General features: G+C 51.1%; 1 protein-coding gene across 1 annotated transcript; it reads left to right on the forward strand.

Annotated features, from left to right (window-relative positions):
• The first annotated feature begins 2,911 nt into the window (after positions 1 to 2,911).
• Positions 2,912 to 9,804, forward strand: LOC116464712 (DNA dC->dU-editing enzyme APOBEC-3H-like). Its single transcript, XM_058435156.1, is given in 6 exon segments — positions 2,912 to 3,295; positions 5,762 to 5,918; positions 6,725 to 6,992; positions 7,322 to 7,343; positions 7,345 to 7,444; positions 9,079 to 9,804. Coding segments are annotated over 6 exon segments (690 nt in total). The 5' UTR covers positions 2,912 to 3,245; the 3' UTR covers positions 9,172 to 9,804.
• The last annotated feature ends 1,793 nt before the right edge of the window (positions 9,805 to 11,597 follow it).

Below are 11,597 nucleotides of genomic sequence, written 5' to 3' on the forward strand. Positions count from 1 at the left end.
CTTTAAATCAACAAAGTAATAAATTTTGTCACACTGTCAGCTCGCTTGCATGTAGACATGGCTTAGGTTTTACATTGGTAAGACTCCAATATGAGGAGAGTTTAGGCCAGGCACAGTGGATGAGGTCATCAGGGTAGTTCCTAATCCAGTAAATCTGGTGTCCTTATAAAGGGGAGATTTAGGCTGGGAGTGGTGGCTCACATCTGTAATCCCAGCACTTTGGGAGGCTGAGGTGGGCGGATCAGGAGTCAGAAGTTTGAAACCAGCCTGGCCAATATGGTGAAATCCCCTCTCTACTAAAAATACAGAAATTAGCCGGGTGTGGTGCTGCACACCTGTGATCCCAGCTACTCGGGAGTCTGAGGCAGGAGAATTTCTTAAACCTGGGAGGCAGAGGTTGAAGTGAGCCGAGATCACGCCATTGCACCACATCCTGGGTGACAGAGCGAGACTCCGTCTCAAAAAAAAAAAAAAAAAAAAGCTTAAAACAAAGACGGGACATTCTTCCTTCTGCCCTCTGAGGCCTCCCTAGTCTGTAGTGCAGGAGCTTCTAATAAATGATCACAACTTCACCGCACCCTGTGGCTCACCTTGAGTTCTTTCCTGTGAGAGATCCAAGAACCCATTCTTGGGGTCCGGATCGGGTCCCCTTTTCCAGCAACAAACACAGGCCACAGTGGCCAGGCCAATCCTCCCCTCCTCCTGGAGACAACACCTAAGCACAGGCCCGTCCTAGACACCACAGGGTCTCTGCTGCAGGAATTCTCTGGAGGAGCAGTGGGAATGCTGCCTGCGGGAAGGACCAGGAAAGGGTTCCGCCTTCCTTTCCATCCTCCCTGCTTCTCAGCCTGGGAGACTCAGCTCTGTGATTAACCAGCACTACAGTGTGCAGATCTGATATCTCTCCTGGCAGGACCCCGCTCATTCTGGAATCTTCCATGGACTGTAGCCCCAACATTAGGACAGATAGGGTGGAAGGGATACCATTCCCAGGAACCTTCTAAATTCCCACCCAAGCTGCTGTGTCCCCAGGGGCCATGCAGGGTCTAGGGGGCTGTCGGGGTGTGCAGGGCGTGAGGATACGGAGGGACAAGCTGGGCAAGGTTCGGTGGGACTCCTTGGTGTGGAACCTAGACTCCGCAGTGACTGCCCCTAGTCCTCGCCCTTGGGATTCAACTTTCCTAGGGGCTCTTTTGTTTTTCTTTTTCTTTTTCTTTTAGACAGAGTCTCGTTCTTGTCGACTAGGCTAGAGTGCAGTGGCACAATCTCGGCTCGCTGCAACCTCTGCCTCCCAGGTTCAAATGAGTCCCCTGCTTCAGACTCCTGAGTAGCTGGGATTACAGATGCCCGCCATCACGCCTGGCTAATTTTTGTATTTTTAGTAGAGATGAGGTTTTGCCATGTTGCCCAGGCTGGTCTTGAACTCCTGACCTCAGGTCATCAGCCTGCCTGAGCCTCCCAAAGTGCTGGGATTATAGGCATGAGCCATGGCCCCTGGCCTGGCTCTTTGGTGTTTATGATCTGAAGGGTGTTGGTTGATATGCATGAAGACGAGGACACAGGTTCCAGAATGCAAATGTGAAGTCCAGGTCCTTCATCTCTGACCTGGGAGGCCCTTAGGAGCAGTAAGTCCCCTCCCTCGTGTCTCCTCTCCTGCTCCTTTCCATGGAGCAATGAAGAACCTCAAAGTAGCTAGCTGTGGGGGAGAAGGGACACAGGAAGTCCTGGCCAGCACTCCAACTCTGCTGTTGATTTGCTGTGTGACCTGGGGACAGTATCTTAGCCTCTCTGTGCTTGGGACCCCCTCTGACTTCAGGATCACTGTCCTCCCCTCCCAGTGCTATCTGGGGACTGGGTTAGGTAATGGGTACTGGATCCGCTGGAGATGCAGTCCTGAGCCTGACCCCAGTGCTCATTTCACATCAGCCTCAGGGTCCTGCCAGGAGGCTGAATGACAAAGGTCAGCGGGGTGGTGGGGAGGGGGCTGCAGCCTGCCCTGTCCACCATGGGAGTGGCATCTGGTCTATGGTGTCAGCCCTGGTCTGGATCCCTGTTCCTCTCTGTGGCTATTCCTTTCATTTATTTTATTTTAGTTTAGTTTTTGAGATGGAGTTTTGTTCTTATTGCCCAGGCTGGAGTGCAGTTGGCCAGGTTGATTTTGAACTCCTGACCTCAGGTGATCCACCTGCCTCAGCCTCCCAAAGTGCTGGGATAACAGGCACCGTGACCAGCCATCAATTCCTTTCTTTTTTCTTTCATTTATTTATTTATTTATTTATTTTTTGAGACAGGGTCTTGTTCTATTGCCAGGGTGGAGTGCAGTGGTGTGATCTTGGCTCACTGCAACCTCTGCCTCCAAGGTTCAAGTGATTTCCCTGCCTCAGCCTCCCAAATAGCTGGAACTACGGGTGCAGGCCACCACACCTGGCTAATTTTTTGTATTTTAGTAGAGATGAGGTTTCACCATGTTGGCCAGGATGGTCTTCATCTCCTTACCTCGTGATTTGCCCACCTCAGCCTCCCAAAGTGTTGGGATTACAGGTGTGAGCCACTACATCTGGCCTTTGTTCTTTTGTAAACTATACTTGGGGAGGAAGTTGGGTCTGGCTGTACCTGGAGAGGGAATTGGGGATGGGAAGATGGGAGGTGAGCTGTCTCCATCAGACTTTCCTTGCCAAGCCTGAGGAAAGTAGAGAAAGAAAGGAGCCTGAGGGATCTGAAGCACCCCAGGGCCCTCCCACTCCAGTCCCCCAAAAGGAAGAGGGTGGAGCCACCCTCATCAAGCCCTGGGAGGTGACGTTTTGTGACTTTTGGAGAGCTGCCAAAAGTGAAACTTAATGCCCCAGACAAGCAGGGGCAAGTCTGCCAAGGAAGCTGTGGCCAGAAGCGCAGATCAGGTACTGCTGCCCACTCTGTCCACTGGGCCCTCTGCTGCCGCTTCCTGCCCGGCAGCCCTTCTGGGCCTCAGCCCTGGCCTCCCGCTGCCCCATCCCCAGCCCTGGGCTCCTTCCCCTCTGGCTCCCCTGCCGATCCCACTCCCACCCAGGCTCTTTGCCCTGCTATGTGGTCGCCCCACTGCTGCTTCTGAATGGGCCACCTCCCCAGCCCGCACCAGCCCAAGCCCCCTGCTGAGACTCTCCCCTAAAAGACATGGCTGGGCTACTGCTCCCCACCTTGGGAGGGTGCTCTCTCTGTGTGCTTCCTGCCATTCCTGGGCTCTGGAACTGGGAGAACTGAACTAAAGGATGATGGGAGCAATCTGGAATTTTGTTCACAGCGCTTTGATGAACTTTGTGTAAGATTTACTTTGTTTCAATACAAAGTCTTAGGAGAGGGTGTGGGGAGGGAATGGTCTCTGAAGCACAAGGCAAATCATCTCTTCAGGGATGTCTCCACTGTGGGCAGAGGAGGACGCAGACGACCCTGAACACACGCTCCTCCTCCACGATCAGCATTCACCGTTTATAATGACACCGGTAACACGGAATATAGGGAAAAACTCAATGATCAGGAGAAATGCTTTTATTTTAAAATTTAGTAAGAAGACAGCCTGGTCTCCAACGGCTCCCTCCTGCGGGGCCCGGGATGCAGAGGCTGGACAGGGCTGGCCGGGAAAGGGGCCCAGCTCCGTGGCCTGGGCAGGTTACCTCACATGAGCTCAGATCCTCTTAGCACTTAGAAAAGTGGCTTGAGCCTGGGGGTGGAAGTGCTACCCTGATTTTTTGTTTCGTTTTGTTTTTTTGAGAAGGGAAGTCTCAGTCTGTCGCCCAGGCTGGAGCGCAATCTTGGCTCACTACAAGCTCCACCTCCTGGGTTCATGCCATTCTCCAGCCTGGCCAGGCAAAATGGCTCATGCCTGTAATCCCAGCACTTTGGGAAGCTGAGAGGGGAGGATCAGCACTAAAGGCCAGGAGTTCCAAACCAGCCTGGGCAACATAGGGAGACCCCTTATCTACTAAAACTAAAAAAAAAAGTAAAATAACATGAATAGGTAAAATGCCAGGAATTAATTGAACTGAAATATTAAGAGCTCTTATTTTGAAGTGGAGAATTTTATTCACTTTTCTTATTTTTAATGGGCTAGAGGATGGGTGGCAGAAATACTGGGAGGATGGGAGAGCCATCCCTGGAAAGACCAGAGCTGGGGCCCCGAGCTGGGAGAGGTCACCCCGGCCCTGCTGCCCTTGCCAGCATCTCCTCTTCTCCTCTCCCCGGTCTTCCTGCTTGGGAAAGCTGCAGAAATTCTCAGGACTTGGAGGCTTGAAATGCTCAGGGGTTTTCCAGAAAGCAGAATAGAAAGTAGAAGGGCAACCACCAATCAGAGAGGCCAAAGAAAGGGAGCTCAGGCCCTCAGGGAGACAGGAAGTGAGCGAATGGGTCACAATCCTGGCAGGGCACGGTGGCTCACGCCTATAATCCCAGCACTTTGGGAGGCCGAGGTGGGTGGATCACCTGAGGTCAAAGGAGTTCAAGACCAGCCTGGCCAACATGGTAAAACTCCATCTCTACAAAAATACAAAAATTAGCCGGGCATGAAGGAGGGTGCCTGTAATTCCAGCTACTTGGGAGGTTGAGGCGGGAGAATTGCTTGAACCCGGGAGAATCACTTGAACCTGGTAGGTGGAGCTTGCAGTGAGCTGAGACTGGACCATTGCACTCCAGCCTGGGCGACAGAGCGAGACTCTCTCTCAAAAAAAAAAAAAAAAAAAAAAAAAAAAGCAAAATCCAAAATTGAATCCTCTGTAGAATGTAATCAGAATTCAGGAGAGCAAAATCTGTGTAATTCCTTCAGCCAAAAATCTGTCACAACACTCCCTTGGTGACAACAGCTTTTCTGTTCACTCAACTCTGTGTTTTGTGCAGACAAACTTGTCAAACACACACCTGAGCAAAGAGCACAGTGCTAGAGGAAGCCCCAGTTTCCACCCGTCACTCCCCAAGGAGAAGGGTTCTGGTATTGGACATGTAGGGGTCGAGAGGCCTGTGGACCTCAAGGCGGGGGTGTCCAACTGCAGCTGGAAAGAGGGATCTGGGACTCAGGCCAGAGGCGTGTGAGCAGCTCAGAGCAGGTCTGAGCCCAGGGGAGCCAGAAAGGCACACCCACAGTTCTCAGGCAGGGGATCCCCACCCAACCCAGGAAGAATAGTGACGAGGTCGGGGCATCGCCATGCAAAGAGCCTCAGCTGTGGGCAGCAGCTGGTGCCCTCCCAGATGGGAGGATGGAGGTAGCAGACAAGGTGGGAGGGAGCACTCCCCTCCTCCTGCCCTCCTGCCAGCTCTTCCTCCCCCTGCTCCACTGCAGTCCTCCTGGCCACAACTAAAGGGGAGACCCTCCCTCACCAAGGGGGAGGGGCCCAAGTGAACAGAAAGAGTTGGGTTTGGCTGGGCGCAGGGGCTCACGCCTGTAATCCCAACACTTTGGGAGACCAAGGTGGGTGGATCACCTGAGTTCAGGAGTTCGAGACCAGCCTGGCCAACATGGTGAAACCCCGTCTGTACTAAAAATACAAAAATTAGCCACGTGTGGTGGTGGGCATCTGTAATCCCAGCTACTTGGGAGGCTGAGGCAGGAGAATCACTTGAACTTGGAAGGCGGAGGTTGCAGTGAGCCAAGATCGCACCACTGCACTCTAGCCTGGGTGACAGAGCGAGACTCTGTCTCAAAAAACAAAAAAGAGTTGGGTTTGAAAAGTGGCTTGAGCCTGGGGTGACTCCAGAGGACTCTCCCTTCATCTTTGGTTTTCCCCTTTCTGTTGCACAGAAACACAATGGCTCTGCTAACAGCCAAAACATTCAGGTTACAGTTTAACAACAAGCGCCGCCTCACAAAGCCTTACTACCCGAGGAAGGCCCTCTTGTGTTACCAGCTGACGCCGCAGAATGGCTCCACGCCTACCAGAGGCTACTTTAAAAACAAGGTGTCATACGGGCTCTCTGGGCACAGGGCCGGCAGGGGCTCACCGCATCTGATGTGTGCAAAAAATACATGAAATGCCTGCCTATGAATTTCTCAATTTTTGATTTAACGCCCTCTGTGTTTTCCTAACCCTTGGTGCCTGCCTGGGTTTTGGCTTAGCTGGGTCTGAGTGGCCAAGCTTCTCTAGGACACTCTCGTTCCTTCCTGTCCCCGGACCTCTGAAGAGGCCAACCCTTCTGTGGAATGCTCCTTCTGCCCCTCTCGTTTACTCATTCTCCCGATCTCAGCTCAGTCACAACTTCGGGAAAGCCGAGGTGCCGTGTCACGGTCTGAGTGCAACTCCATCACACCCCTGTCCTCTCCGCTCTATTGCCAGCCCCGACCTGCCCTGCCTCCCCCGCTCCCGCCCGCGCCCCGGCTCTCACCTGCCGTTTAGGATCATCCCGGGTTGTACACAGCCTCCCAGGCGGGTGTCCAAAGGCAGGGTCCACAGAGCTTCGGGACTGGGGCGTGGAGGTGTTGTCTCCTCCTCTGGACACGGGGATCTTTGTCCAACTTACAGAAAGCTGTGGAAGTCCTGGGACAGATGAATTAACACACGGGTGCGTGAGTGCAGGGCTGTATAAACCAGGGAAGGCAGGAAGCGGGTGCTTGCCCTGCACTAGGCCAGGCCACGCACTAGAAAGTTCACCGGACAGACCCCTCCGCCCCCCCATCCCCGCCCCTGTCCCAGCCCCCGCCCCCAGTCACATGACTCCTGGCCCTTCTCTTCTCACCTCCCTTCTCTCTGTTTGGGACCCTACCCAGAAAAAGCGACATGCAAAAATTCGCTTTATTAACAAGATCAAGTCCATGGGACTGGACGAAACGCAGTGCTACCAAGTCACCTGTTACCTCACGTGGAGCCCCTGCCCCTCCTGGGCCGGGGAGCTGGTTGACTTCATCAAGGCTCACGACCATCTGAACCTGTGCATCTTCGCCTCCCGCCTGTACTGCCACTGGTGCAGGCGCCAGCAGGAGGGGCTGCGGCTTCTGTGTGGATCCCAGGTCCCGGTGGAGGTCATGGGCTTCGCAGGTAGGAAAGAGGCTTTGCAGTTCCAAGAGTGCAAATCCCCGGGGGCACAGGCTTGGCGGGGGCCGGGGGTGGGGTTGGAGGAGGTTGGCGGGGGGCGGGGGGCAACGGAGGCGGAGGGGGGGGCAACGGAGGCGGGGATCTGTGGGAGGCCAGGAAGGAAGGATTGTGGCTCAGTCAAGGCCCAAGATCTGACACCACCCGGGAGGGAGAATTCCCCGGACAGAGCCATGTCCAGGGAGAGGAAGAGAAGAGAGGCGAAAGGAAGCAAGAGCTCCTGGCACTGCAGCTGCTGCCCCTGGGGCCTGGCTGGTTTCCCTCTTCCCTCTCAGAGTTTGCTGACTGCTGGGAAAACTGTGGACCACGAGGAACCGCTTTCCTTCAACCCCTCTGAGATGTTAGAGGAGCTAGATAAAAACAGTCGAGCCATAAAGCGACGGCTTGAGAAGATAAAGGTGAGGTACTGTCCCGCCTGCTGCCCCCGACCTCCTCACCGCCTGCCGCAGCCCCATACCCAGCCAAACCTCTGCCCACTGCCCTTACCCCTACCTTTTTTTCATTTCTTTTCTTTTCTTTTCTTTTTTGAGACAAGGTCTCACTCTGTCACCCAGGCAGGAGTGCAGTGGTGCGATCTCGGCTCAGTGCAACCTCTGCCTCCCGGGTTCAAGTGATTCTCCTGCCTCAGCCTCCCGAGTAGCTGGGAGTACAGGCACTCGCCAACATGCCCAGCTAATTTTTGCATTTTTAGTAGACACAGGGTTTTACCATGTTGCCCAGGCTGGTCTTGAACTCTTGGTCTCAAGTGACCTGCCCACCTTGGCCTCCCAACGTGCTGGGATTACAGGTGTGAGCCACCATGCCCCACCCCACTACCTGTTTCTTTTTTGTGTTCTCCTTTCGCACCAGGGGCTCCCTCTTGTTCTTTTAGATTCCAGGGGTACATGTGCAGGGTTGTTACATGGATATATTGTGTGATGCTGAGGTTTGAGTCACCCAATCTACTGGAACATAGCACCCAATAGGTAGTTTTTCAACCCTCGCCCCCCTCCCACCCTCTCTTCTTTTGGAGTCTCCAGTGTCTATTATTTCCATCTTTATGTCCATGTGTACCTCTCACCATATACAAAAATTAACTCGGCCAGGCGCAGTGGCTCACGCCTGTAGTCCCAGCACTGGGAGGCCGAGGCAGGCGTATCAAGAGGTCAGGAGTTCGAGACTAGCCTGGCCAACATGGTGAAACCCCATCTCTGCACCTATAATCCCAGCTACTCAGGAGGCTGAGGCGTGAGAATTGCTTGAACCCGGGAGGTGGGAGGTTGCAGTGAGCCAAGATCATGCCACTGCACTCCAGCCTGGGCAACAGAGCAAGACTCTGTCCCGAAAAAAAAAAAATTAAGATGTATTGGGCATGATGACTCAAGCCTGTAATCCCAGCACTTCAGGAGGCCAAGGCGGGTGGATCGCTTGAGCCCAGGAGTTCAAGACCAGCCTGGGCAACATGGCAAATCCCTATCTCTACAAAAAATACAAAAATCAGCCAGGCATGGTGGCATGTGCCCGTGGTCCCAGCCATTCGGGAGGGTGAATGGGAGATTGCATGAGTTCAGGGGGATGAAGGCTGTAGTGAGCTGAGATCGTGCCACTGCACTCCAGCCTGGGCAACAGAGTGAGGCTTTGCTTAAAAAAATAATAATAACCCAAGATGAATTAAAGACTTAAATATAAGACCTCAAACTATGAAAATCTTAGAAGAAAACCTGGGAAATAGGAAATACTCTACTGGACACTGGTCTATGCAAAGAATTTATGATTAAATTCTGAAAAGCAAATGCAACCAAAACAGAAGTTGACAATTGGGATCTAATTAAATGGAGCTCCTGCACAGCAAAAGAAACCATCAACAGAGTAAACAGACAATCTCCCTTTTCGAAGATGCTCTTGTCACCTCCCTGTTTTTCTCCAGGCCTTCTTGGCCCTTCTGGTGCCAGTTCTTTTCCCTTCCTAATGATTTCATCCTCACCTCTCCCTCCCTTCCTCCCTGTGGTGTCTCACCAGTTGGTACCTCCTAATTTCTCTCTTTCTCTCTCAGCAGTCCCGGAGTGTGGATGTTTTAGAGAATGGCTTAAGAAGTTTGCAGCTTGGACCCGTATCCCCCTCATTGTCAAGAGGCAACTCAAGATGACTTTCCCTGGGGCATGTCAGTTGCCTCATAGCCTGCTGGTCCTGTGAGCAAGCACCAAGCTCCACAGTGCCGGTTCCTTGCCCCAAACCTGGCCCCATCCAAGTACAGAAGACCTTTTTTTCCTCCTTTTTCTATAATGTTTTCTGTTCTAAGTGGGTGAATAATTTTATAATTGGAAAAATAAAGATAATTTTAAAGTCTGTAAATCCAGCCGGGTACGGTGGCTCATGCCTGTAATCCTAGCACTTTGGGAGGCTGAGATGCTTGGCCAATAAATTTCTATTGTTTATGAATCACCCAGCCTGTGGTATTTTGTTATAGGATATATGGACTAAGATACTGAGTTAAGGCCAGGCGTGGTGGCTCATGCCTATAATCCCAGCACTTTGAGAGGCCGAGGTGGGTGGATCACCAGAGGTCAGGAGTTTGAGACCAGCCTGACCAACATCGCGAAAACCTGTCTCTATTAAAAATACAAAAAATAGCCAGGCATGGTGGCATGCGCGTGTAATCCCAGCTACTTGGGAGGCTGAGGCAGGAAAATCACTTGAACCTAGGAGGTGGGGGTTGCAGTGAGCCGAGATCACACCACTGCACTCCAGCCTGGGCAAGAGAATGAGACTCCATCTCAAAAAAAAATAAGAAAAAAGGCCAGGCACGGCGGCTCACCAAAGTGCTGTAATACCAGCATTTTGGGAGGCTGAGGCGGGTGGATCACCTGAGGTTGGGAGTTTGAGACCAGCCTGACCAACGTGGAGAAATCCTGTCTCTGCTAAAAATACAAAATTAGCCTGGCGTGGTGGCGCATGCCTGTAATCCCAGCTACTCGGGAGGCTGAGGCAGGAGAATCGTTGAACCTGGGAGGTGGAGGTTGCAGTGAGCTGAGATAGCGCCATTGCACTCCAGCCTGGGTAACGAGCAAAACTCCGTCTCAAAAAAAAAAAAGTACAAAGGATTTTATTCTACAGCACCAAAAAAATGAAAATAAAAAACAAACAACAACAATAACGCTCTATTGAAGGATTCCCTGTTGAGTCTAGAATCACTGCATTATTTTGTAGTCCAGGTAACCTCTGTCCCTTCTCAGTATCTGTGTTCAAATAAATAAGGTCAAACTCTATGGAGCAGAGGTGCCCATAAAATTGATTGAAAAAAGCAAAAAACAGCCAGGTGCAGTGGCTCACGCCTGTAATCCTAGCACTTTGGGAGGCCGAGGTGGGCAGATCACAAGGTCAGGAGTTTGAGACCAGCATGGCGAAACCCCACTCTACTAAAAATGCAAAAAAATTAGCCAGGTGTGGTGGTGGACACCTGTAACCCCAGCTTCTCAGGAGGCTGAGGCAGGAGAATTGCTTGAACCTGGGAGGCAGAGGTTGCAGTGAGCTGAGATCACGCCACTGCACTCCAGCCTGGGTGACAGAGCGAGACTCCATCTCAAAATAAAATAAAATAAAATAAATAAAAATTATAATTATTTAAAGTCATTTCCACAGTTAATTGCTTAAGGCTGATGCAGTTTCTGAAAACTTCACAAGCATGCAAAACCTAGAATATGGTGTCTTTTAAAAGGTTCATAAAAGGATGGAAAGGACTCTGAAAAGCACCCTTGAATACAGGTTCCTAGTAACTTTAAAATCATATCATGTAAAAATAAATAAATTTTGAAAGATCATATCATAGGTAAGAATTTCCCATGAATTCCACAATCCCCAGGAATTGGACTGGGTAAGAATTCCTGTTGCTTCAATAAGAAAGAAAACAACTGACTGGTTTATAAAACTGCTAACACAAGTAAAACAAAAATTAATGAAATACCAAAAAACTTTGCCAGATTATCATGCTAAATTGGCCAATATTAAAATTGTTTAGATATACAATTTGAATGAACTTTATGGTCTAAATCAAATTACCTACGATAACCCGTTAGTTGTCACTGCTATGCACCTAAATTGGAGAAGCAGCTAGTATTCAAGAGCACATAAGTCCAGTGTTAAGCATGGACTCATGGAGAACCAGGACGGCCGCCTTGTCCTTCCTGAGTCCTTAAAGCTTTTGTTATTAAAGGTTCTGTATTCCATGAGTCGTCATGGAAAAGATAAAATAATCCAAACTGAATATGTGGACTTACACATTGAGGAAATCGTTTATTTTTATTTATTTATTTTTGAGATGGAGTTTCACTCTTGTGGCCCAGGCTGGAGTGCAATGGCACAATCTCAGCTCACTGCAACCTCCACCTCCCGGGTTCAAGCGATTCTCCTGCCTCAGCCTCCCGAGTAGCTGGGATTACAGGCACGTGCCACTATGCCCAGCTAGTATTTGTATTTTTAGTAGAGACAGGGTTTCACCGTGTTGGCCAGGCTGTTCTCAAACTCCCGACCTCAAGTGATCCTCCCGCCTTGGCCTCCCAAAGTGCTGGGATTACA

The sequence above is a fragment of the Hylobates moloch genome, unplaced genomic scaffold, assembly GCF_009828535.3.
Source record: "Hylobates moloch isolate HMO894 unplaced genomic scaffold, HMol_V3 SCAFFOLD_1377, whole genome shotgun sequence".
In the NCBI taxonomy this organism is placed as follows: domain Eukaryota; kingdom Metazoa; phylum Chordata; class Mammalia; order Primates; family Hylobatidae; genus Hylobates; species Hylobates moloch.